The 22,355-nt window shown below is 38.6% G+C and overlaps 1 protein-coding gene across 4 annotated transcripts in view; it reads right to left on the bottom strand.

Annotated features, from left to right (window-relative positions):
- Nucleotides 1–22,355, bottom strand: part of CEP85L (centrosomal protein 85 like) — a 184,733-nt gene that overhangs the window by 106,671 nt on the left and 55,707 nt on the right. For all 4 annotated transcript variants that reach the window (XM_042445869.1, XM_042445870.1, XM_042445871.1 and 1 more), the window contains one exon: nucleotides 6,256–6,417. In XM_042445869.1, coding sequence (XP_042301803.1) covers nucleotides 6,256–6,417 — 162 coding nt within the window. Of the gene's footprint in view, nucleotides 1–6,255; nucleotides 6,418–22,355 lie in introns of those variants that run through there.

Raw genomic sequence — 22,355 nt, 5'->3', positions numbered from 1 at the left:
TCACAGAAAAACTGATAAAGATAAAAGAGTCTGCACTGCTTTGTTTCAATTGACCCTTAAATATGCATTTAAGATAGAAGTATGTAGGGGTAGGGAGGGTCCACTGCCATGGGGACAGTGGATCTACTCCTTAACAGCTTCTCCACTCACACACACACACACACACACACACACACTCTATTACTCCATGTTATGCAAGAGCTTTGCTAGTGCGGAACCTGGTCTAGAACCTGGATGGCTCACACATAACCTGGAGCAGCTGCAGGAATATCAACCATCAAACTAAGGGTGGTAAGAGATCCAGCAGCTGCCCCTGACAGGGCACTTTATGTTTTAAAAATTATATTCGGCACCCACTACAGAGCTTGATTTCTGAAACCAGAGGCTGGAACTTAAACCCACTGCCCTGGATACTTGAACCTTGACTGCAGTTCGAAACAGCACTCTGCATATGCTCAAGGGCATCACCCGTTTATTCTTTTTTTCCCCCAGAGGCATTAAACTAAGCCCTCAAGTAAAGCTGAGGTAAAAGACTTTAAACAGCACTGTGAGGAAAAGCATAAGTGGTGTAATGTTTGTTCATACTCCTCTTGTTATACTCTCTTCCATTTTTCTCCTTCCCTCTTCTGTCTCCTATTCACCGTAAACTCCTAAGGGATTCAGATTATTTATTCCTGTATGAAAGTACCACATGCAACTGATTGTGCTATCCAAATAATAATGGAAAGAACTGATTAGAGAAATGAAAGAATTCAGTAGACCCCAGAATGACCTCAGCTAAAGAGCAACAGGATGCAGTCAGCAGCACACCCCAGAGTCTACTTCCTGTGCAAGCACATCAGCTACCTTGGATATGCGTCACTATGTAAACAAACCCCTCAACAATCACATCAGTCATGACCAAGAATGTGTAGAAACCACACATATAAGTTTAAAAGTGTATGTTCCTTTTCAAGATGTATTGGTAGATCCAAATTCTCACTATTACCTTTATGAAAATGGGAACAGAGCCACAGGCACGAGCAACAATGAAACAAAATGTGGCATCTGGATGCTTCTGCTTTTTTGAACACTTTATTCAACAACTCAATTACAATGGTATAAGTTTAACAAAAGAAATTATGAAAACATGGTAATTATTATCTTTTAATACTGATAAGCTGGTGCACACAAAACATCATGGTATTATACTAACAGACCCTTATCATACTTAAATGTGAACTAGATGAAGGGGCTTATGATCTGCAAGACCACATTCAACAATAATAAACTCTGGTGTATATTTAGCCCAAACTAGGAAATATGTTCCAAGAAAATTCCCTTGGAAGTAAAATTAGGAGAACTGGCAAGCAAATTTAGATACAAAAACACAAATAGCAAATGCTATATTTAACTAAAGTAACAAGCACACACACACACACACAAAACAAAGATGGGGGATGCAGGCCTTCAAGCAAGGCCAGGCAGCCAGCTATCTATCTGCTGGAGATGCTCTAGCTTGTTTTCCTGCATTAATAATGGACGAAACAACCTGTAGGATGGGTCTATCTGCAGTCAGTTGCTTTGATTGCTAATGGTTGTTTACCATCTTGTTAACCATCTTGTGAGTTTGTTTGGGTTTTTTTTTCACTTGAAAAGTGGCTTTAAAACTATAGAAATACACTCCTGCATCTGGCAACCTTATATAAAATATGCTGAACAATCCAGGGGTATGTTCCCACTATGAAATAGAGCTAATTGCCAATTGGTTTAAATGACCATCGTTCCCATTTGAAATTGGCTCCTATTGCAATGTGATAGATTCCTGTTGTGATAAAGTGAGGCAAAGGCAAAAAAAAAAAAAAAAAGATTTTTCTAGGCACTAGTTTGAAAGAAGTTCTTTTGAAAAGAATCGATTCCAAAGAGTGCTCAAGAAGTGGGAACAACAAATTGGAATCGCATAATTCTGGCGGGAGGGACTAATGGCAGAGGGGCATTTACCATCCCTCCTCAGTTTTTGTAGATCCACTATTCCCCCCCCCCCCTTGTTGTGCGACCTATGAGTGGATGTGTTTGGTTTGTTTTAAAAAAAATGAAATAAAATTCATAGGAAATTCGATTCAGTGATGTTTCAACTACTTGTAAAGGCAAGTAGTTGCAAAACCAATGAATTTAATTTTATATGAATTTATTTTCAAAAATGTTTTGATCCTGGCATGGCAGGGGAGAGAAAGACCCTGTGGCTCCCCTCCAGACCCCTGCCATCCCAAGAATGTCAAGGGTCTGGAGGGGAACCTTGGGCGTCTTTATCCCCCCCACCATCCCTGGATCGAGTGATCGAGGGATGAAAGGGGTCTGGAGGGGACTCTCAGGGGGTTTTCCCTCCCCCCTGCCATGGCAAATTGGACAGCTCTAAAAGGGGATTCAATAAATTCATGGCCACTGGGAACAATCAATGTTGATAAGTCAAGATGGCTATGCATCACCCTTAGATATCTCTATTATTAGTGGTAGTATGGCTCTTTATATCACTTGCCAAGACCATGAGGCAGAGAGTGCAGTTGTACTCATATTCTGCTGGGGTGCATCCCCCATACAACTCATTGTCCATTGTGCAAACAGAATGATGGGACTAGATAGGACATTGGCCTCATCAAGCATGCCTCTTATATCTTTATGTCCTGTGTGCATGCCTTCAGGTCACCTGTTGACTTAGGTGAATTTCTTGGCATTTTCTTAGGCAAGGAATACGCAGGCGATTTTGTCAGTTCCTTTCTCTGAAATATAGCCTACAGCACATGGTCTCCCATACATGTACTAACCAGAGCTGAGCCTGCTTACCTCTAAGATCATATAGGATCTGGTACCTTTAGGGTATTTAAGTAGTCAATACCAGTTGCTTAAAAGAAATAATTATATATTCTTAAGTCTGCCCCTTTCTATTTCTAGATACATCATATTAAACCCAAACAAAACAGTGATACAGTTGGCCCTTCATATCCAAGGATTCTTTATCCATGGATTGAACTTCCACAGCTTGAAAATATTCCAAAAATACATAACTTCAAAAAACAAACTTGATTTTGCCATTTTCTATAAGGGACATCATTCTACTATGCCACTGTATATAATGGGCATCCACGGAATTTGGTATCCACAAGGGATCCTGGACTAAGGGTCCACTGTATATGTAAAACATTTTACTCAAACAGCTTTTAAAACAGTTGACTTCCACAGACACATTTCTGTGAAATGTATGCCAGACTTTGATAACGCACTATACATAATAAGTATCATGGGGTATCATCAAGGAGAGATGCCAGACTGCAGCTGATGCACCTGCATAAGTAAGTAATATGGTTTTCTCCTTGAGGTGAATTCTTTCTCTAAGCAACATTTCTCAGCAACCTTCCTCTAAGGATAATACATAAGAACACAGGTATTGGTGGGGATTTTCTCTTGAATTATATCTGTAGACAAAACCTCTCATTTGGGTAGTACCTTTCCACATGATACTTCATTTGTTGTTTTTGTTGCTGTTACTGTGTGCTTTCAAGTCATTTCTGACTTATGGCAACCCAAGGAAAACTTATCATAGGGTTTCTGGGGCTGAGAGTGTGTGACTCTTCCAAGATCATCCACTGGGTCTTTATGGCTGAGCAGGAAATCAAATTCTGACCTCCAGAGTCATAGTCCAACACTCAAACCACTACACCATGCTGGTTCTCAATTTCCTTTTTTTCCTTTTTGTTTTCCCATCATACATCCTACTGAGTTGGAACTTTTTTTAAAAAAAAAACTTTGTAATACATTTTGACTTCACAAAGCTGCTATGTCTCCCATAACCATTTAATAGATTTTGAATAAGAGAGACGTACTGTTATAGTTGCTCAACAAGATAGGACAGTGAGAAGTTCCTACAGTCATTGTAAAGCATGTGAGCATATGTGCCTTCAAGTCACCTATTGACATAGCATTTCCTTAGGCAACAAATAGTTAAAAGGTAGTTTGCCAGTTTCTTCTCCCTTATCCAGAATTCCAAAATCCAAAAAATCCAAAATCTACATCACTTATGGTCCCCAAAATTTTGGATAATGGAGACTCAGCCTGTATAGCCTACAGCGCCTGATAATCTCAGAGGTCCATGAATGCAGTGTCACTTGTAGCTAATTCTGTGCTTTCAGATTAACAAAAAAGGGAAGAAATACTGGACTATCCCCAACCATGAAGAGCTTTATGGGTAAGTAAGAAAAGTAACACTGTCATAGATTTTGCTAACATTGTGAAATACTATTCTTATATTGAGCTAAGTTTCAGATCAAAATCTTATGCACATTTATGGTGGCCCTGAAGTGTGAAGCTCCCTAAATTTACTTTCTTTGCATCTTTGCTATGGTTAGGATTTGTCAGGTTGTTCTACAGCAACTTTTGCTCTCAATTATTAAGGCAGCCTCCTCAGCACTGCAACTGAGAGCACATAGTGAAATACCAGCCTCAAAATAAAAGTCTTCCTGGCAGGCTACCTGGATTACATCGTAAAATACATTGCATCCCAATTATTCCTTCAAGAAGACTGTATAAATTCTAAGTGTTGACAAAAAGGCAATTCAATGAGTTGAAAGTGGAGTTCTATTTTTGCTTCATTAGGTTTTCCTCTTGCCTTAAAAACAGTCTAACGCAAGAATTTTAGACAGGGGGAAAAGCAGCATGATTTAGAGTAACAGCATGAAAATGAAGCAGATGAGTTGTATCAGCAGAACTGATAAGTCTTTTATTTCCTCTGCAAGTAAAAACAGGAAACAAGCAATAACAAGAGAAGGTTAAGCAGGGTTGTCAGACTATATAGTTCAGCCTGCTGCAATGACATGGCTTTCCATATCTAGAGACAACTAAAGAATTGTGCTATATTGTGTCATGGAACAACATGCTTGAGAGAAAGAGAATTGACAAAATTGCTGCCAAACTAATCTATATCCATCGAGCTGTCATTTGATCACTTCACTGCTCATGCAACATACCAATAAACATATACTAAAAGAAAACTAATAGCCATCTAATGAAGCAATAAAAGGTCAAACCAAACTGAAAATCATTCACCGTGAAGTACTCCATACCTGTGTAATAATTGCTCTACTAGTTTCTTCTATAACATCTCCAAAGATAAAAGCTGTTCAGCTCACTATTACCAACTGTTCTTAGGAAATGGAAATGTTTTCTGATATCAACTAAAATAAATGCAAACTAAAATTTAGATCACTACCTTTGAGTCCTACATTACTTTAAAAACATTATAGAGGTCACCATTATCAATTCCTTTTAGAAAATTTGAAACACTTACAAGGTTTCTCTTTTCATCCCCTTAAATCACCTTATTTTACTTTAAATGTTCCAAGAACTGGTAGCTTTTCCTTATGTGTCATACTTTTTAACTACATTATTATCCTCTTCCCCTACTTAGGATTCCGTCTAATTTTTTTAATATAAAAATTTGTTACTGTTTTTGAGGTTTGATGTAAAGTATACCACTGTTAGACTGGGACAGTTTTAAAAAACATGTACAAACATATGTAGTTCTGGAGAGGAAATGTTTCACCTTTTCTTCTTAATAACTACTTAAAATAGGAAACTGAGTGAGACAAGTTGTGATTATGCCAATTCTGTTGCTCAATATATTTCTATGGCTTTCTCTTTCTTTCCAAATGAAGACTTTTTACTCTTTCAGGTACAATGAAAATAAAAGCTCAAAGCATTTTGAAGATCAGCATATCATGAGTCTATATATTCTGGAGATCTTAAACTTGTAACACAAGCTTATCTGTATATCTTACACAGAAACTGAAGATGACTGAATAAAAATTAAAATAGCACTCATATTTGCTTGGAAATAAGCTTCACTGAACTCAGTGGCACTAATTACATAGTAAGCACATTTGATATAGCAATGCCTCTCTTGCATAATAGAAAAACAGTTATTTCCCTTCTCCTTTCCCTAAACAGATCACTTTAATTAGGGGCCCAAACACAGGCCAAAATAAAGCTGCTTCAGGCCGCTTTGGAAGTGTGCTGTTTAAATGACACGTGCATCCTAAGAGGACAGAAACCACACCAAAGCCATACTCCAGTCCTAAGGACTGAAATGCAGTTTGGCGCAGCTTCTGGCCTCTTAAGATGTATGTGTCATTTAAGCAGCATATCTCCAAAGTGACCCGAAGCAGCTTTATCTTGGCCTGTCTGTTCAGGCCCTATATCTGTTTTAAAACATCAAATCCTACTCACCTTCCACGCTATCAGAGCAAGAGGTTCCGATGCCAGTGTCCCCACTGTCAGAAGCTATGCTGTGCCTTCTGATATGGTTACTCCGACTGCTTGATGGACCAGTTGTGGCTTGCCACAGTGAATCAGGACCAGGCAACCATCCTGATGAGGAATATTCTGGGCCTGCCAAAAGAAGTATATTATTTAAAAATCAACTTTATAAAACTACAAATTAGGTTATAGGAAAAGCATCCACATGTATAAAATTAAGAAACAACAAATCCTGCAGCCATTTCTATGGCTCCCTAATGATGCAGAACCTGCAAATGGATTAGAATTCATAAAAATAAAAACTCATTAGTTCATCTAAAATAATGTCCCTACTGATATGCAACTTTGATTTGGTTGAATCCTAGAATACACTCAAAACTTTTCTTTACAAAAATTAATAATCCAATATTCCCCTCTCTATTAAGATTTTGAGAAGACAGTCATAAATTTTCACAGATTGAAAACTGTGCTGTAAAAGTTTACTTTTCAACCTGTATTGTTAAAATTTATTCATTCACATTCATTTATGTATTAATTGGTTATTTTTTTTAAAAAAACAGAACAACAATTATTTTAATTCCAATTTTAGGTATGGACTCAAATGTTCTCAAAAAGAGGTTCAACAATTTCCCTCCAGTAGAGTTCTGCTAAGTAACACCTGTAAGACCCTTGACTAGAGGGCAAATTTCAGCGACAATGACATTACTCTATCAGAATGATTGAGTCTCCATATTAAACAATCATAAACTATTTTATATTTTATATAGGCCTGGCCTAAGACTAAGAGCCCTCTTCCGACCACCATCTTGAGGGGGAGAGAGGCCTGTTATGTTTGTTTGTTTTTGTTTTTTGACTTTGTATTGTACTTCCTGTTTGATCTAATTTGGAAAAGCGGTATATAAATAAACATCATCATCATTATTATTATTACTATTATTATTATTATTATTATTATTATTATTAATACCAAACAGAACAAAATATGGCCAATCTCATTCAGTCCATTAACTGATAAATCTCACAAACCTTCTCCTGGTCTCACAAAAGCATATGAGCACAATATAGCACAAACCATCTCTTATAGTCAGGAATGCCACCTATACCCACCGTTACAAATGATGTCAAGGAAGAACAGAGATTCTATTACGTTTTGTGTTTTAATAATCATCAAACTTATTCCAATCTTCTATCAGTGCAAAATAACTAGAGTTCAAAAGTGTTCTTTAAATAAAGCAAAGGGAACACCATGAAACAATTAACTAATGGGAATCTTGCATTAGTTAATTGCAATTAATACATAACAATATATTGTTACGTATTAAACAGCAATACACACACAGATGAACTTTCTGAGACAGAGAGTAACTCTGGCCTGCTGTTCATGAAGTGTAATCTAGAGGTCCTTAGTTGTTGTTGTGTGCCTTCAAGTCTATCACAGTGTTTTTTGGGGCAAGATTTGTTCAGAGGGGCTTGGCCATTGCCTTCTCCTAAGGGTGATAGACTTGGCCAAGGTCACCCAGTGGGTGAGCTGGGAATCGAATCCTGGTCTCCAGAGTCATAGTCTGACACTCAAACTATTATGCTACGCTGGCTGTCCTTATAACAGGATTATTAAAATAATACCACTATGTGTAATAGAAACAACAGTAGGTTTCTTGGCCAAGGGGCAAATTGAACCCTAATTGTTTTCTATTTAATTACTGTACTATTGGCTTCTTTTATAAATATTCACCACCTTTTGTGAACCATTCATTCAAGGTATTTTTACTCTTATTTCAGCTTTATACTTGCATTTAAATTGGTGTCACTAACAGAAAGATAGGCAGGTGCTGTGTTTCCCCCCCCCCCACATCCTGCCCCATTTTCTGTTTGTGCACACATCCAGAAATGTGCTGTTTCAGCAAGATTACCTATGTCATGCAGTTTAACAAAACAATTTTGTCTCTTCCCACCATTCTAGGCATGTGTGGCGGGTTACAGTTTAAAAAAGGGGCGTCTCTTTCAAACGCCCCTACTCCTGTTACGGACTCTGTCCGTAACAAATGGCGGCGGCCATTCCACACGGCCGCCGCCATCTTGATATAACGGACGCTGTGTATCCGCACGTCGCGTGGTGCTAATGAGGTCGCAAGTGCGCCATTGGCGCGCCGCCAGAAGAAGCTCCATTTTGGAGCTTCTTTTTTGCTCCGCGGTTTGGCTTTTTTGCTCCGCGGTTTGGCTGCGACGGCTCCCTTACGGAGCAAACAGCAGCACCGGGAGACCGCCGCAAAACGGCGATTTGTAACGCCTCTGTGTTTATAAAACTGAGGTCCTCAGATGTTTAAAGAGTACTACAGAACACAATAATGCCAGCTGCCATGTTATCAATAGTATTCCCAGTTCCCTAATATTTTTTCCTCTTCTATACACTTGACTTTACAATAGCAATATCAGTGTATATATCAGTAATTGTACTGAGCCAAGCATAACATGGGTAGACAATACAAGAGAATGTCCATGACGTCTGGTCAAGATACCATCATTATCATGCTGTTCCTTCTTCAATCATGTCAGTCTGAACAGACTGACATGATACTCTGTTTGTAAGGAGAGTGGATTGGGAAAGCACTACACACTGATGACAAGAGACATTTCAATAAATCATGAAACTTCTGCCAAGGCCTAAATTCCCCAGATTCCTAAGGACCTCTTAAATGCACATGATTCCACGAATATGTTCAAATATGTATAAATGAAGCATTTCTGGATATTAAACAGGTCAGTTTCTTTCTAAATTAGGGAAGATCACATTGAAGCAGCAATTACATGGATAATAGCTTGGTCTCTGCCCCAGAACCAATGTCTACCCCTGACATAAATACTGGAAACTTTTGCAAAGGGAAATGCAATTGACCCTCCATATCCATGGATTCAGCACTCATGTATTCAACCATCCATGCCTTGAAAATATCCCTCCCCTTCCAAATAAAATCCAGAAAGAAAACCTTGATTTTACCCTTTTATGTAAGGGACACCTTTTTACTATACCACTATATGTAACAGGGCTTGAACATCTATGGATTTTGGTATCCACAGAGGGTCCTGGATGTGGATGTCAAGGGCTGACTATACTAGTTTAGAGACCAGATACACTAACAATGTTGTGCAAAAGCTGCCAGTGTGTTGGGGGGGGAGTAAATAGCTATTGATCAAGCCACTTTATGTCATTGTCTCCAAATGACTAGCAGACTCTTAGAAGGGTTGTTTCTTTTAGCCCACTGATCACCCATCCAAGTAATCCTGGACAGGAAAATTAATTGGAAATGGCTCTATCCTAATAACTGTTTGCAAGGTAGATCTAAAACAAAACAAATTAAGAAGAATGCTGACCCAACTGAGTCATCTAAACTGAGTTTGTGTTTCAGAACTCACCTAACCAACCACCCCATGCATACCAAAAGCTGTGGAAGTGTGGATGATCAATTCCTATTAAATGCAGTGGCATAATAAAATGCCATGGATGGCTAATCTATGGATAAAGAATCCATGGATGTGGACACAGATATGGACAAATATATGAGCTGCTGTACTAGCAAATATATATGGTACACTTTAAAAAATAAATGAAGAATATCAGCTGTGGGGTGGGGGTGAGACCACACAGAAAAACAAGCAAAGCAAAGACTAGCAACACAAACACATAAAAGTGTGATGAAAATGCAGGCTGATTTTTTTAACCAATCCCCTGATAAAATCTGCAAAGCTATATTTTTATAAAGAAATAAAATTACAATACCAAGTTCAAATACAAAAAAAAAACCCTGCAAAAGGAACAGTATTTCTTCCTTTGTAGAGCATGAGTTCCTTGCATAGATTTACATAAACCAACATAAAACTCCAATACTGATTTATATCATAATTCTAAATTTATGACTATAACCTCTAACATCTACTGAAATAATTGATATACCTTACTTTCATTCAAATTTCATATAAATAATATAATTGTTTTTAGTGAATGGGCACTAGATCTAAGCAATTTTCAAACTAAACACACATGGAAGTGCATAAAGTAAACAACTAATATTGTAAAATTCATAATATTCAATCTAACAGAAGGAAGAAGAAGAGAAAGAGCACATGGGGATTCGAAAAAGAGGATCTCAGTAGGAAAAAGTTTTCTTTGATATTTTCACCCAGCACTTCCACCAAGCAGTCATCATCATTTATGCAGTGGCACATGAGCACAGCATATTAATCCCTAGCCCAGAGGGCTGGAAATGTAATTAGAGAGGCACATGCAAGGCAAAATCAGCCTGTAAACAATCTGCTTCAGAATACACTGAGAAGTTTTTTAAAGCTCATGTTTTGAGTGCATCTGTGTAATAAATAAAAATGGCATGAATATCAACCAGCACGTTCTCAGAGGTTTCATATCTTTTAGATCTCATCTTAATAGAGAATGGAAATCTGTGACACTGCAATCAAAGGACAAGAACGATGGCAAATGACATTTAAATTATTTATTTATTTATTTATTTATTTGCATACAATCTAAATTTAATTTTAGTGATGCACATTTTTTAGAGCTTGTACCAAGGATTTTGTTTTTTAAGTCGACTGCTTTTGCTTTAACAAAACAACCTCATGAGAATTTCAGTAACCAGGGAGAAGCTCCTTTGTTAACTTCAACTAATAGCTATTTCTCAGGGCAAAGCTCCATTTCCTGTCTTTAAAACATACTTTCTTTCACATGTACATACACCATTCCAAACACTGGAAAAGAAAAACATTTCTTCACTAATCTTTGTGTAACAGTGCAAACTGCAGCCATCATTCAATTAAATGATTTAATTTATATACGCTAAGATTCATTTAGCTAAATGATTCTGCTTGCACAGTTGTGCTTTATTATTCAAAAGTGGTGTGGATAGGGCTTTAGAACAGAATTCTATAGCTCTCTTATTAGTTATTTCTCTGGCCATCAACTTCTACACAGTCAGTTAATTCATAGCAAAAACAGAAATCTGAGTTGCAGATGTTTCATATTTCATTTTGGCACACAAAAGCAATGCATTAGCTCATGCCTGCAACACTGGCTCACCTCCCCATCTTTCTGACCAATACACTCTTCACTCTACAGTAACTGTTCCCCATTACTACTTATGAGGAGGTTACTTTTATATATATATTTTAAGGTGTTTTACACCATATGGTTTTCAGAGTAGAGTTTTAAACAGTCTTACACAAAATGAGCTTTCGCTTGTAGGTGCTTACAACTGTTATGCAGCTTTTTCGGAATTATGCAGTTACTGCAAACCACGGTGAAAAGGAGAATGTAACAACAGCTGAGGCTGCCTGGCAAAATTAACGAACTGTACAGAACTGAGCATGGCTTGGCTGCACAAAGCTTTTGCATACTGTAAAGCGAAGGTACAGATTTGCCAAAACTAGACATGAGGGCTGAATCATATTACCATTTATTGTATGGCAATAATTCAAAAGACTCACTGTGTGGCTGTATGCTGAAGAGCTGCTAGTATCAATCTGACCTTGAGGTGAGAAGCATTTCACCACACTCCTAAAGCCACTTGGAAACCAGATATTAGCTATATATGGGATGAATTTTAAAGTTATCATTGTACAAGATATTTTATATCGCTAAGTAACTTTTACCAGGAGATTTGTCTTTATCTAGTTAAACTAAAAGGCTGAATACAATTCCACCTATTCACTTTGAATTCTTGATAATCTGGGCAAAATAATGCTTGGTTTACTAAATAACAAAGAGCTAGAGATAGCCAGCATCTATACACAGTTAAGCCATCACCAAGTACCATGATAGGTGAACAGTGCTTCAGTAAGAAATAAAAGGTGAGATCACATGCATCACACTGTTACTAATACCTTCTTTGCAACCTTTCCCTGAAGGGAAATACAGCTCAAATCAGGTAAAGAAGTAGTTTTGTTAACTGCCCTCCAGTCGATCTCGACCCATGGTGACCCTGCTGAGATATCACCAAGGCCCTCTTGTCCTCTACTGCTCTGCTCAACTCCTACAAACTCATATTCGTGATCTTATTATTATTATTATTATTATTATTATTATTCTTTATTTATATAGTGCTGTAGATTTACACAGCGCTGTACATATAGACAATAAAATCAATAAAAATGAAAACTGCCAATGGCGTACATTCTACAAAATACAAATAAAACCATAGATAATAATACAAAATAGAATTAGATAAAATAAGAAGGCCATTCATCTTGCATGCAGCCTTCTTCTCTTTCTACTTCTCTCCACCTTTCCTAGCATTACTGGTTTTTTCCCAATGATTCATGCCTTCTCATGATGTGTCCAAAGTATGACAACCTGAGTTTTGTTATCTTGGCTTCTAGGGAGATTTCTGGCTTCATCTGCTCCAGGACCCATTTGTTTGTCTTTTTGGCTGTCCAAGGAAACCTTAGCACTCTTCGACAGCACCACATTTCGAATGAGTCGATTTTCTTCCTATCCTTCTTAACTGTCCAGCTCTCACATCCATACATAGCAATAGGGAATACAGTGGCTTGTACAATTCTTACTTTTGTGCTCAGTTGTATATCCTAGGATCTTCTCTAGTTCTTTCATTAGTGTCTTTCCCATTCTTAACCTTCTTCTGACTTCCTGGCTGCAGTTTCCATTTCTATCAATGTTTGATCCCAGGTATGAGAATTCTTGGAATACATACCTATTCTGAATGATTTCAAGTCTCTAGGCCCAGATGAATTGCACTCAAGGGTACTAAAGAAACTTGCAGATGAAATCTCAGACCCACTGTTGATTATCTTTCAGAATTCTTGGAGAACAGGAGAGGTCCTAGCAGACTGAATGAAAGTAAATGTTGTCTTTATCGTCAAAAGTGGAAGAAAGAGGTTCCAGGCACCTACCAGTCATCTTGACATCAATATCAGGAAAAGTTATATAACAGATGGTTAAACAGCCTATGAGTAGTTAGAAAGAAATGTTTTATTAAAAACCAACATGTTTCTTAAAAACATGTCATGCCAGACATGCTTGGTAGATCAGGGGAATGCCATGGATGTTGTATATCATGATTTCAGGAAGGCTTTTGACAAAGTCCCCCATGAAATTCTTGTGGAGAAACTGAGGGCTAGACAATGCTATTGTTGTGTGAGTTTGTATCTGGCGACATACTGGCTGACAACCAGAAAAACATTCACAAATTATTCCTCTTCATCCTGAAGAGAAGTGACTAGCTTAGTGTTGTTCAACATCTTTATAAACAACTAAGAAGATACAATGGAGGGCATACTTTTCAGATTTGCAGAGGACTCCAAACTAGGAGGGGTAACTAATATCCCAGATGATCACATCAGAATTCCAAATAACCTTAACAGATTTGAAAGCTGGACCAAAATTAACAAAAGGAATTTCAACAAAAAGAAATACAAGGTACAACATTTAGGCAGGAAAATGCACAACTATGGGAAGTATGACACCTGGGCTAGAGCTGCACAGCAAAAATAATGCACTTTGACACTGCTTTAACTGCCATGGCTCCATCTTATGGAATCATAGAATCATAGGTAGTTGTGTTAGTTGTGGCATCAGAGCTCTCTGACAGAAAAGGCTAAATATCTCACAAAACTACAAATCCCAGAATTTCATAGAACTGAGCCATGATATTTAAAGCAGTGTAAAACTGCATTAGTTCTCCAGTGCAGATTTAGCCCTGGTTTGATAACAGTATATATAAAAAGGATCTCGGAATTTTACTAGCCCATAAGTTAAAAATTAGTCAACAGTATGAAGTGGTGATTTTAAAAAAGCCACTGCAATTGTATGCTGCATTAACAGGAGTATAGTATCCAGACAGAGAGAAGTCATAACAGTACTCTCCTCTGGTTAGGCATCACCTGGAATATTGTGTCCAGTTCTGGGTGCCAAAGAAGCCAGCTCAAGCCAGTTCAAGAAGTACATTGACGATCTGTGGCTACCAGGTGAATTAGATTACAGAATAGCCTGGTTCTCTGTGATGTTTTATACTGCATTGAGCAAGTTTTCTTTTGCTCCAGAGACTAGAATACAGAGCAATGAATACAAACTACAGGAAAAGAGATGCTACCTTAACATTAGTAGGAACTTCCTGACAATAAGATCTGTTAAACAGTGGACCACACTCCCTTCTTTGGGTGTCTAAGCAGAGGCTGGATGGCCATCTGTCAGGGATGCTTTGATTGTGAGTTCCTGGATGGCAGGGGGTTGGACTGGATGGCTCTTGCAGTCTCTTCCATCTCTAGGATTCTATGATTTCAAGTTGTCATTCAAAATATCTGGAGAACACAAGGTGTGGAAGAATGGTATAGACTAACCCAGGACTGGAGAACATGTGTTCTTCCTCCAGGGTTGTTGAATTCCAATTCCCACCAGCCCTAGACAGCTTGGTCAATGGTGAGGTACAATGGAAATTCCTGTTCATCAACATCTAGAGGACTGGAAGTCCCAAAACACATTCCAAAAATAGTAACAGCTATAATAAATAGCCTTCACTGAATTAACAAATATAGTATGTTGTAAGATCTTTCTGCAATACATATCATACCTAATCGAAAATATTTATCTTTAGAACTCTACAATCTATACCAGTGCCATAAATCAGGCCTTGCTGAACAATCCATCTCCTAGATTTACTTAAGCAACACCATACGGGAAAACCACAGGGAGATGTTATTTTCATTTTATAGCCTATTACATATAATCTATCAAAATAAGCTTAGAACAGGACACAAATTCAAGTACCTTTATTACCACCTTCTTTTGACAGATTTTAAAGAATGGTAACTATTACTCCCATTTTACAAGTGAGAACCTGAGGCTGAAAGCCACCCTGCTCTCCTATGGACCTAACAGGAATTTGAGCCCTATTCTCCAGGATCCCAAAACAAAAATAAAATTAAAAATGTAATCATACATTTTCTGCATATATATTATTTTCTATTTTATTCAGGGTATGTGTGTGTATCCTTTAAATTGAATGTTTACAGTTTCAGTTTTGTTTGCAATAACCAATATACTGCAGATCTTCAAGTTGTGTAACTGCACAATAAAAGCTAAGAGTCAAAGAATTCTGTATAAAGCCAAACCTTTAATGCATTAATTCATTCTCAGGTCATGTAACAGAAGCTTCAAAGTACTTAATACAAGATACACACACACACACACACACACACACACACAAAATCATTAATTCATTATTACATCTCAAACCGACAAAAAGATCAGCACAGCCTTCCATACCAAGGCTGCATCCACTGCAGAAATAATCTGGTCTAACATGATTATCCATAGTGGCTTTTCGAACTATATGGGCTAGAACTGGATAAAAATAAATTTTATCAACTTTCATCTAGCAGCCAATTTAGGTTAAGCATTCCTCAAAGTGCAGAGGACAACATAATATTCACCTTCATACAAAGATCACCCAAATATAGAAAACAGCACATGAACAGAACCTAAACTACTTTCACAAAACTCAGCTTACAGGTATCCTACTCATAATCAAACACTTTGAGTCACTCAAATCTCATCATCAAATAGTTTTTTTCACTCTTAGAAGAGGCACTAGAACAAAGGAAACAGATCCAAATCATATACAGCAAGCTAAATAGTGATCATCGCCATTTTTTTCATTTCCTTCTGTTCTGACCACAAATATGAACAGAAGCTTTCACAACCTTAATACACCATGTGACTATCTTTAAGTTCCTACACCTGAAAGCATGGCAACCACTGTTTGTTAGTGCCTTCATTTTGCACTGATAGTGCTTATTAAAATCCAGCAGATTAAGACATATCAAACTAGTACACAAAATTTTAAAAAATCTTTTATAGTATTTTTCAACCCTTCTAATGCAGAAATATAATTTTTCAACTGTGCAACCAAAGGAAAAAAACTGAACTGATTGGATACCTCTTGCAAAATGTATGCGCAACACTAATATCTCAATTGTTGTTGTGTACCTTCAAGCCATTTCCAGCTTATGGCAAACCTAAGGCAAACCTATCATGGGGTTTTATTGGCAAGATTTGTTCAGAGGAGGTTTGCCAAGGCTGAGAGTATGTGACTCACCCAAGGTCACCCAATGAATTTTATGACCAAGCTGGTAATCAAACCCTGATCTATGAACCCTGATCAAACTACTATGTCCTGCTAGCTCTCTTAATTATCTTAGTACTATACCCAATTTTGTGGAAAGAAATCACAATGCTTACAAGTGATCTTAATCATATATGGTATATTACAAAAGGAAAATAGAAAACTTTAGCAGCTGTGTTTGGTGTATGATATGCATTGTACTTATTTGGTTAGTACAGGATGAGAACTTTTTTAAAGAAATGCCAACAATGCTAACCAAGTCTCTGAAAGCGTAATGAAGAACACAATAATCACAGCTGTGTAGTAAACTAACCAACAGTGTGTAAGCTGTGTTCAACTCCTGAACATCAGATTACAAACCAAAGATAGGATTCTAAAGTTATGTGGAGGGCAGAACAGTTGATAGTGGAGACAAGTGCACAAGCAGCTTACCTCCTCTTATAGCATATAAGAAACAACAAATGGTTTTTTCTTAACAATGACATATGTTCCTTCATGTACAATTTAAGACATTTCTTATCTATGAAGCTGGATTGTCACTGCACATGGAAGCAATGCATAGAAAAAGCACTTCAAAGAAGATACATGCTGTGCTTAACATTAACAAGTGAGCTGTGTAATAAGGACTCACTCTGCTAGGATTTTAAGCTAAGACCATGGTCCACTGCCAAACAAGGATGAATCTAACATGCAACTGAGAAGACTGCAGCTTTTGTGAGGCTGCACTGAACAATGAATGTCTTTTTCATTCATTACTGCTTCAGAACAATGCTGATTTTATTTTACAGTGCTTAATAAGGATGGTTGTTTACAGTTTTTCTTCTGAAATACAACATTTTAAGCCTCATTTTTGAAGACATGAACATTTCATCAGCTGCTCATTACTGCAACATAACCAAGTGCATGAAGACTGCAACTGAGCATTAACCCCAGAAACTGTCCATCAGAATGGTTAGGTGTCAGTTTGACAGCTGTGATCTTGTTTCCTCTTTTCAGCCATCTCCACCCCCAGAAGAAAAGGCAATGTTCTGTATGAGCCTCCATCTGCTTTGAGATTTATTTTATCCCTTTCTTGCTCATTATACAATTTTGTACCCAGACATATTTGTTACAGCATTTCCTCAAAATAAATTTTAAAAGGCCAAACTGGGTGACAAGAGAAGCAATGCCACCAATCAAAGCAATCCCAGCACAAATCAACATCATAAAATGCAAGTGAAAGAAATAATCAGAAAGGCATGGCAAATACAAAGTTCTGTTGAAAAGTGGCAGGTATGCTAAAAATTGAAAATCAATATCACACAGACTATTGTATTGTACTGTATTGAAATATTGAAAAATACTGTATTAAAGATACAGAGTCAATGACAGGTCTTTGAGTTTACAGTCCATCCTGGGGAATCCCAAGGAAAAGGTGTTTTCAAATTACTGCACTGTGCAATTTGAATCTTATATCGAAGACACAAGAAATCTAAGAACACCAGTAGTGCACCATTCAAGCCATTAGTGCATATACCAAGTCAGAACATTCATCAACCTAGTCAAATATTTTTGACAGGGATTGGCAGCAGCTCCTTAAGTTTCAGGTAGGAGTCTGCCCTCCCTCCTTAAAAGATGCTGAGGACTGAACCTGCAATCTTCAGCATGCAAAGCATAAGCTTGCCCCTCTAGTATAGCTCTTTACATGGTACCTGTACCACTAGACAGCTAATGTCATAAACTCACCATTAATTCCCTTTCTTGCAAGGACAGCCCAGCATTCTTGCAGGCCACTGCCACTTTTGCATTCTTGTCTGTAGGGCTCCAATTTTTGAGCTTTAAAAGCTCAAAGCAGATATATACTTGATTTTTCTCCCCACCACGCCAGGCCCCAACCCATCCCACCCCCCCAAAGATGTCTTAATTTTTGCTAGCCAGTTTCAGCAGTTGTTTTGTTTTAACATAACCATCAAATTCATGAGACACCCCCCAAAGCTCATAACAGATTGTGATCTCATCACATATGTTCAATTTTAAATTATGACATGTTGGACACAGTCATTACATATCACCTGTGGCTAAGATTTGGCAAGAAAAAAATATATCTTATTGAGGGATCAACAGATGCTGTCAACAGACTGCATTTTATTAACAACTGCATAGATTCAGGTAATTATTTCATGAGGAGAAAGATGATAGCTGCCTTCTTGAAAGTTTCTGGATCAAGAATCTAAATCATTCAATAATTAAGCAGCTATTCTTCCATGAAAGCATTTCAAAAACACAGTTTCAGAAATATTCCTCACTGAACTTCACTTTATAGAGTATAAAACATTTTAATAGTTGTACTGTAATTACTTGACCATGATGGCTTCCCAAGGTACTTTAATTCCAGGCCTCTTTGATGGGTACTTTTTGATATACTTGTCAAAGCTTGGCTTTATGGCCTCTTAACACAAGGAAGGCTGTGTTTATTTACCCAAAGGGCTGGCACTTCAATCTGCAAGATGGAAAGAAGGCATGTGGTGCTTCTTGCACCCTACTTTCTGCACAGAAGGCTGGTGTTGTTCAAAAAGGTTTTCTGAATCCTTTCTTTTTCCCTTTAAAGTGAACTACATATTTCTCAAGTCTGTCAATCACACAACTGGACTTCTGTGAACAGCGTGTGTGTGTGTGTGTGTGTGTGTGTGTGTGTGTGTGTGTGTGTGTGTGTGTGTGTGCTTGAAGCCACCTATCAATTTATGGGAGGCCTATGAATTCCATAGTTTTCTTGGAGAAGGAATACTCAGAGGTGGTTTTGCATCCTCTGAAATACTGCCTATGGTACCTGGTATTCATTGGTGATCTCCCCTCCAAGTCCTAACCAGGGCTGATCCTACTAAACCTCCTAGAATCAGATGGGATCTGGTACCTTTAGGTTATTTAGACCTCCTCACGATGCTGAAAAAGCATTCAAAAGCACTGGTACATTATAGACTCATTAGAAAAGACAGTAACACAAGGAAGGGTAGAGGGTAGCAGAAAGAGAGAAAGATCACAGGCCAGATGGCTAGACTCAATCAGGGAGGCCATGGACCTGACTCTGCAGGACTTGAACAGAAGAGTTGAGAATAGGGGCTCTTGGAGATGTCTCATACCCAAGATGTGCTTGTGGGCAGCTAACAACAAACAACAAAGTATAATTTCAGGAGTAGCCATACTGGCTGTAAAACAAACAAAACAAAAATCCATCTTGTGTTGATAGCTTTCTTGGGCCAAGCAAACGGTACAAAATTAATCGTATCTAGTTTGTGAAGTTCACAAGATTTTTTATCAAGCAAAAATGCTAAAATAAAGTGCAAAGAGATAAAGTGATGGTGTTGGTGTCACAGCATCTACATTTTCCCTCTGAGAAAGGAAGTGAATGTAGATTAAAAATAGGGCCATCACTATGGCCTTAATGTAATTGGGGAAAGTAACAAAATAGAGGCAGAAAACTTAGGCTTCTCCAAAGTGCTAGCAACAGAAGCAGACCCATCTTGAGGCAGGGACGTAGCCGGGGGGGGGGGGTGTTCTTGGGGTCTTGACCCCCCTTTCCATTAGAAAAATGAATGGTGTGTGCTGCTGCGCCGCCACACCCAAGCCCCATTATAATGGTGTCGCTTAGTCTGGACCCCCCTTCCTAAAATCCTAGCTACGTCCCTGCTTGAGGGGAGACATATGAACCTCCTTTTCAATTCTAACACCTATTCATTTATCATACATTTAAAAAAGAAAAGAAAAAAGAATAATCTGAGTGTGGAATGGCCCCTGGTGCACTTTGCCTCTATGAATTATCCATTGCCTCCCAGAGCCCAGTCACATAACTGAGGACAGTCTCATAAAATGTCTCTGAACCATGGGAGGTAAATGATGAAACAACTGCATATGAATGTTAGGATTCATTATAAGCTAATTTATCAATCACTGCTATCTTCACAGCTGCCACCCTTGAAGACAGGTTTTCAGAACTTATTTTTTTAAAAAGCAAATCTATTGCCAATATGATCACAGAATCAGAGTTGGAAGAGATCTCCAGTTCCATCAATAGCAGACGACGCATTAGGCCTCAGCATTCACACATTCCAGGAAACCATGGGTATTTTTATAGTTGCATAATGCATACTGAACATAATTAATATTTTATGATTCCTTAGGAATTCTCAGTTTTTGGTTCTTCTGATACTTTGACCCTCAGCTCCTAGAATCCCTTACCATGGGCCATACTGGCTAGTATACCTGAAAACTAACATCCAAAGCAGTTTGAGGACAAACGGTTAAGAATCACTGCTTAAATTGTTAGTCCTATTGGTAATGCAATAATCTCTCTCCCTGTCAAATAAACTGGGAAGAAATCAGATGGCTGGATTACTAGGGAAGGATGAGGAGTGAAAGGATTCCACCAACACAACAGCAGCTGGGCATCCTGAAGTAGAAACCAAGTGGTGGACTGAAAATATGATATCACAGAATCATTGAGTTGGAAGAGATCACGAGGGCCACTCAGTCCAACCCCCTGCCATGCAGAAATACACAATTGATTGATTGATTGATTGATTGATTGAAATTTTATTTATATACCGCCGTTCCTATGATCACGGCGGTTTACAAAACAAAATGAAAATACGATACATTACAGATATAATACAATACAGATCACAGATTAAAAATCAAAATTAACAGCAAAAATCCCTCATATAAAACCATACACTACTATACATCATTAAAATCCGTCATTAAGACCAGTCGAGATAATAAAACAGTCTAAAAAATACAATACATAGTATACAGGAGCAAAACAGTCAGGACATGTGGGGGAAGGCTTGATGAAATAAATGAGTCTTAAGGTTTTTCTTAAATGACTCCAGGGAGGGGGCTAAGCGGAGCTCCTCAGGGAGAGCGTTCCAAAACTGCGGGGCCACAACAGAAAAAGACCTTTATGCAGTCATTGCGTATCTTGTCTTGAGAACACTCAGAAGTTTTTTCCCATCTGACCAGAGAGTGCGGAGCGGATTGTATGGGGAGAGGTGGTCCTCCAAGTACTCTGGGCCCAAGCCATTTAGGGCTTTATAGGTAACAACCAACACCTTGTATTGTGCCCGGAAGCGAATTGGCAGCCAGTGCAGATCTTCCAAAATAGGTGTTATGTGGCTGGCCCTGGAGCTACCAGTGACCAGCCTGGCGGCCATATTTTGAACCAACTGCAGCTTCTGAGTTTGGTACAAGGGTTGCCCCATGTAGAGCGCATTACAGGAATCGAGTCGAGAGGTTACCAGTGCGTGTACCACTGTTTCAAGGTCCCCCCGGTCCAGGTAGGGACACAGTTGGCGTATCAGCCGAAGCTGATAACAGGTGCTTCTAACTGTTGCATCCACCTGAGGAGTCAGGTGAAGCGAGGAGTCAAGAAGTGCCCCCAAACTGCAAACTCAGTCCTTCACGGGGAGCGTGACCCCGTTCAGGACAGGTGGACAAACCTCCTTCCCAGGACCAGGAGAACCTATCACAAGTACTTCCGTTTTCTCTGGATTCAGGCTGAGTCTATTTTCCCTCATCCAGCCCATTACCGACTCCAGACAAGCATTGAGCGGAGAGATGCCATCCCTAGTCACTGCATCAGTCGGAGACACAGAGAAAACTATTTGGGTGTCATCAGCGTACTGATAACACCGCACCCCGTGTCTCCGGATGATCTCTCCCAGCAGCTTCATGTAAATGTTAAATAGCATAGGGGACAGAATCGCTCCCTGAGGGACCCCAGATGTAAGGGCCCTCTTATCGGAGCGACAGTCCCCCAGCTCCACCATCTGGAATCTACCCGAGAGGTAGGACCGGAACCACTGCAAAGCAGTGCCCCCAATACCCAACTCTCCCAGGCGATCCAGAAGGATACCATGGTCGATGGTATCGAAGGCCGCAGAGATGTCCAAGAGC

The sequence above is a fragment of the Sceloporus undulatus genome, chromosome 1 (assembly GCF_019175285.1).
Source record: "Sceloporus undulatus isolate JIND9_A2432 ecotype Alabama chromosome 1, SceUnd_v1.1, whole genome shotgun sequence".
Classification (NCBI taxonomy): domain Eukaryota; kingdom Metazoa; phylum Chordata; class Lepidosauria; order Squamata; family Phrynosomatidae; genus Sceloporus; species Sceloporus undulatus.
This window is presented reverse-complemented; position numbering and strand designations above follow the sequence as displayed.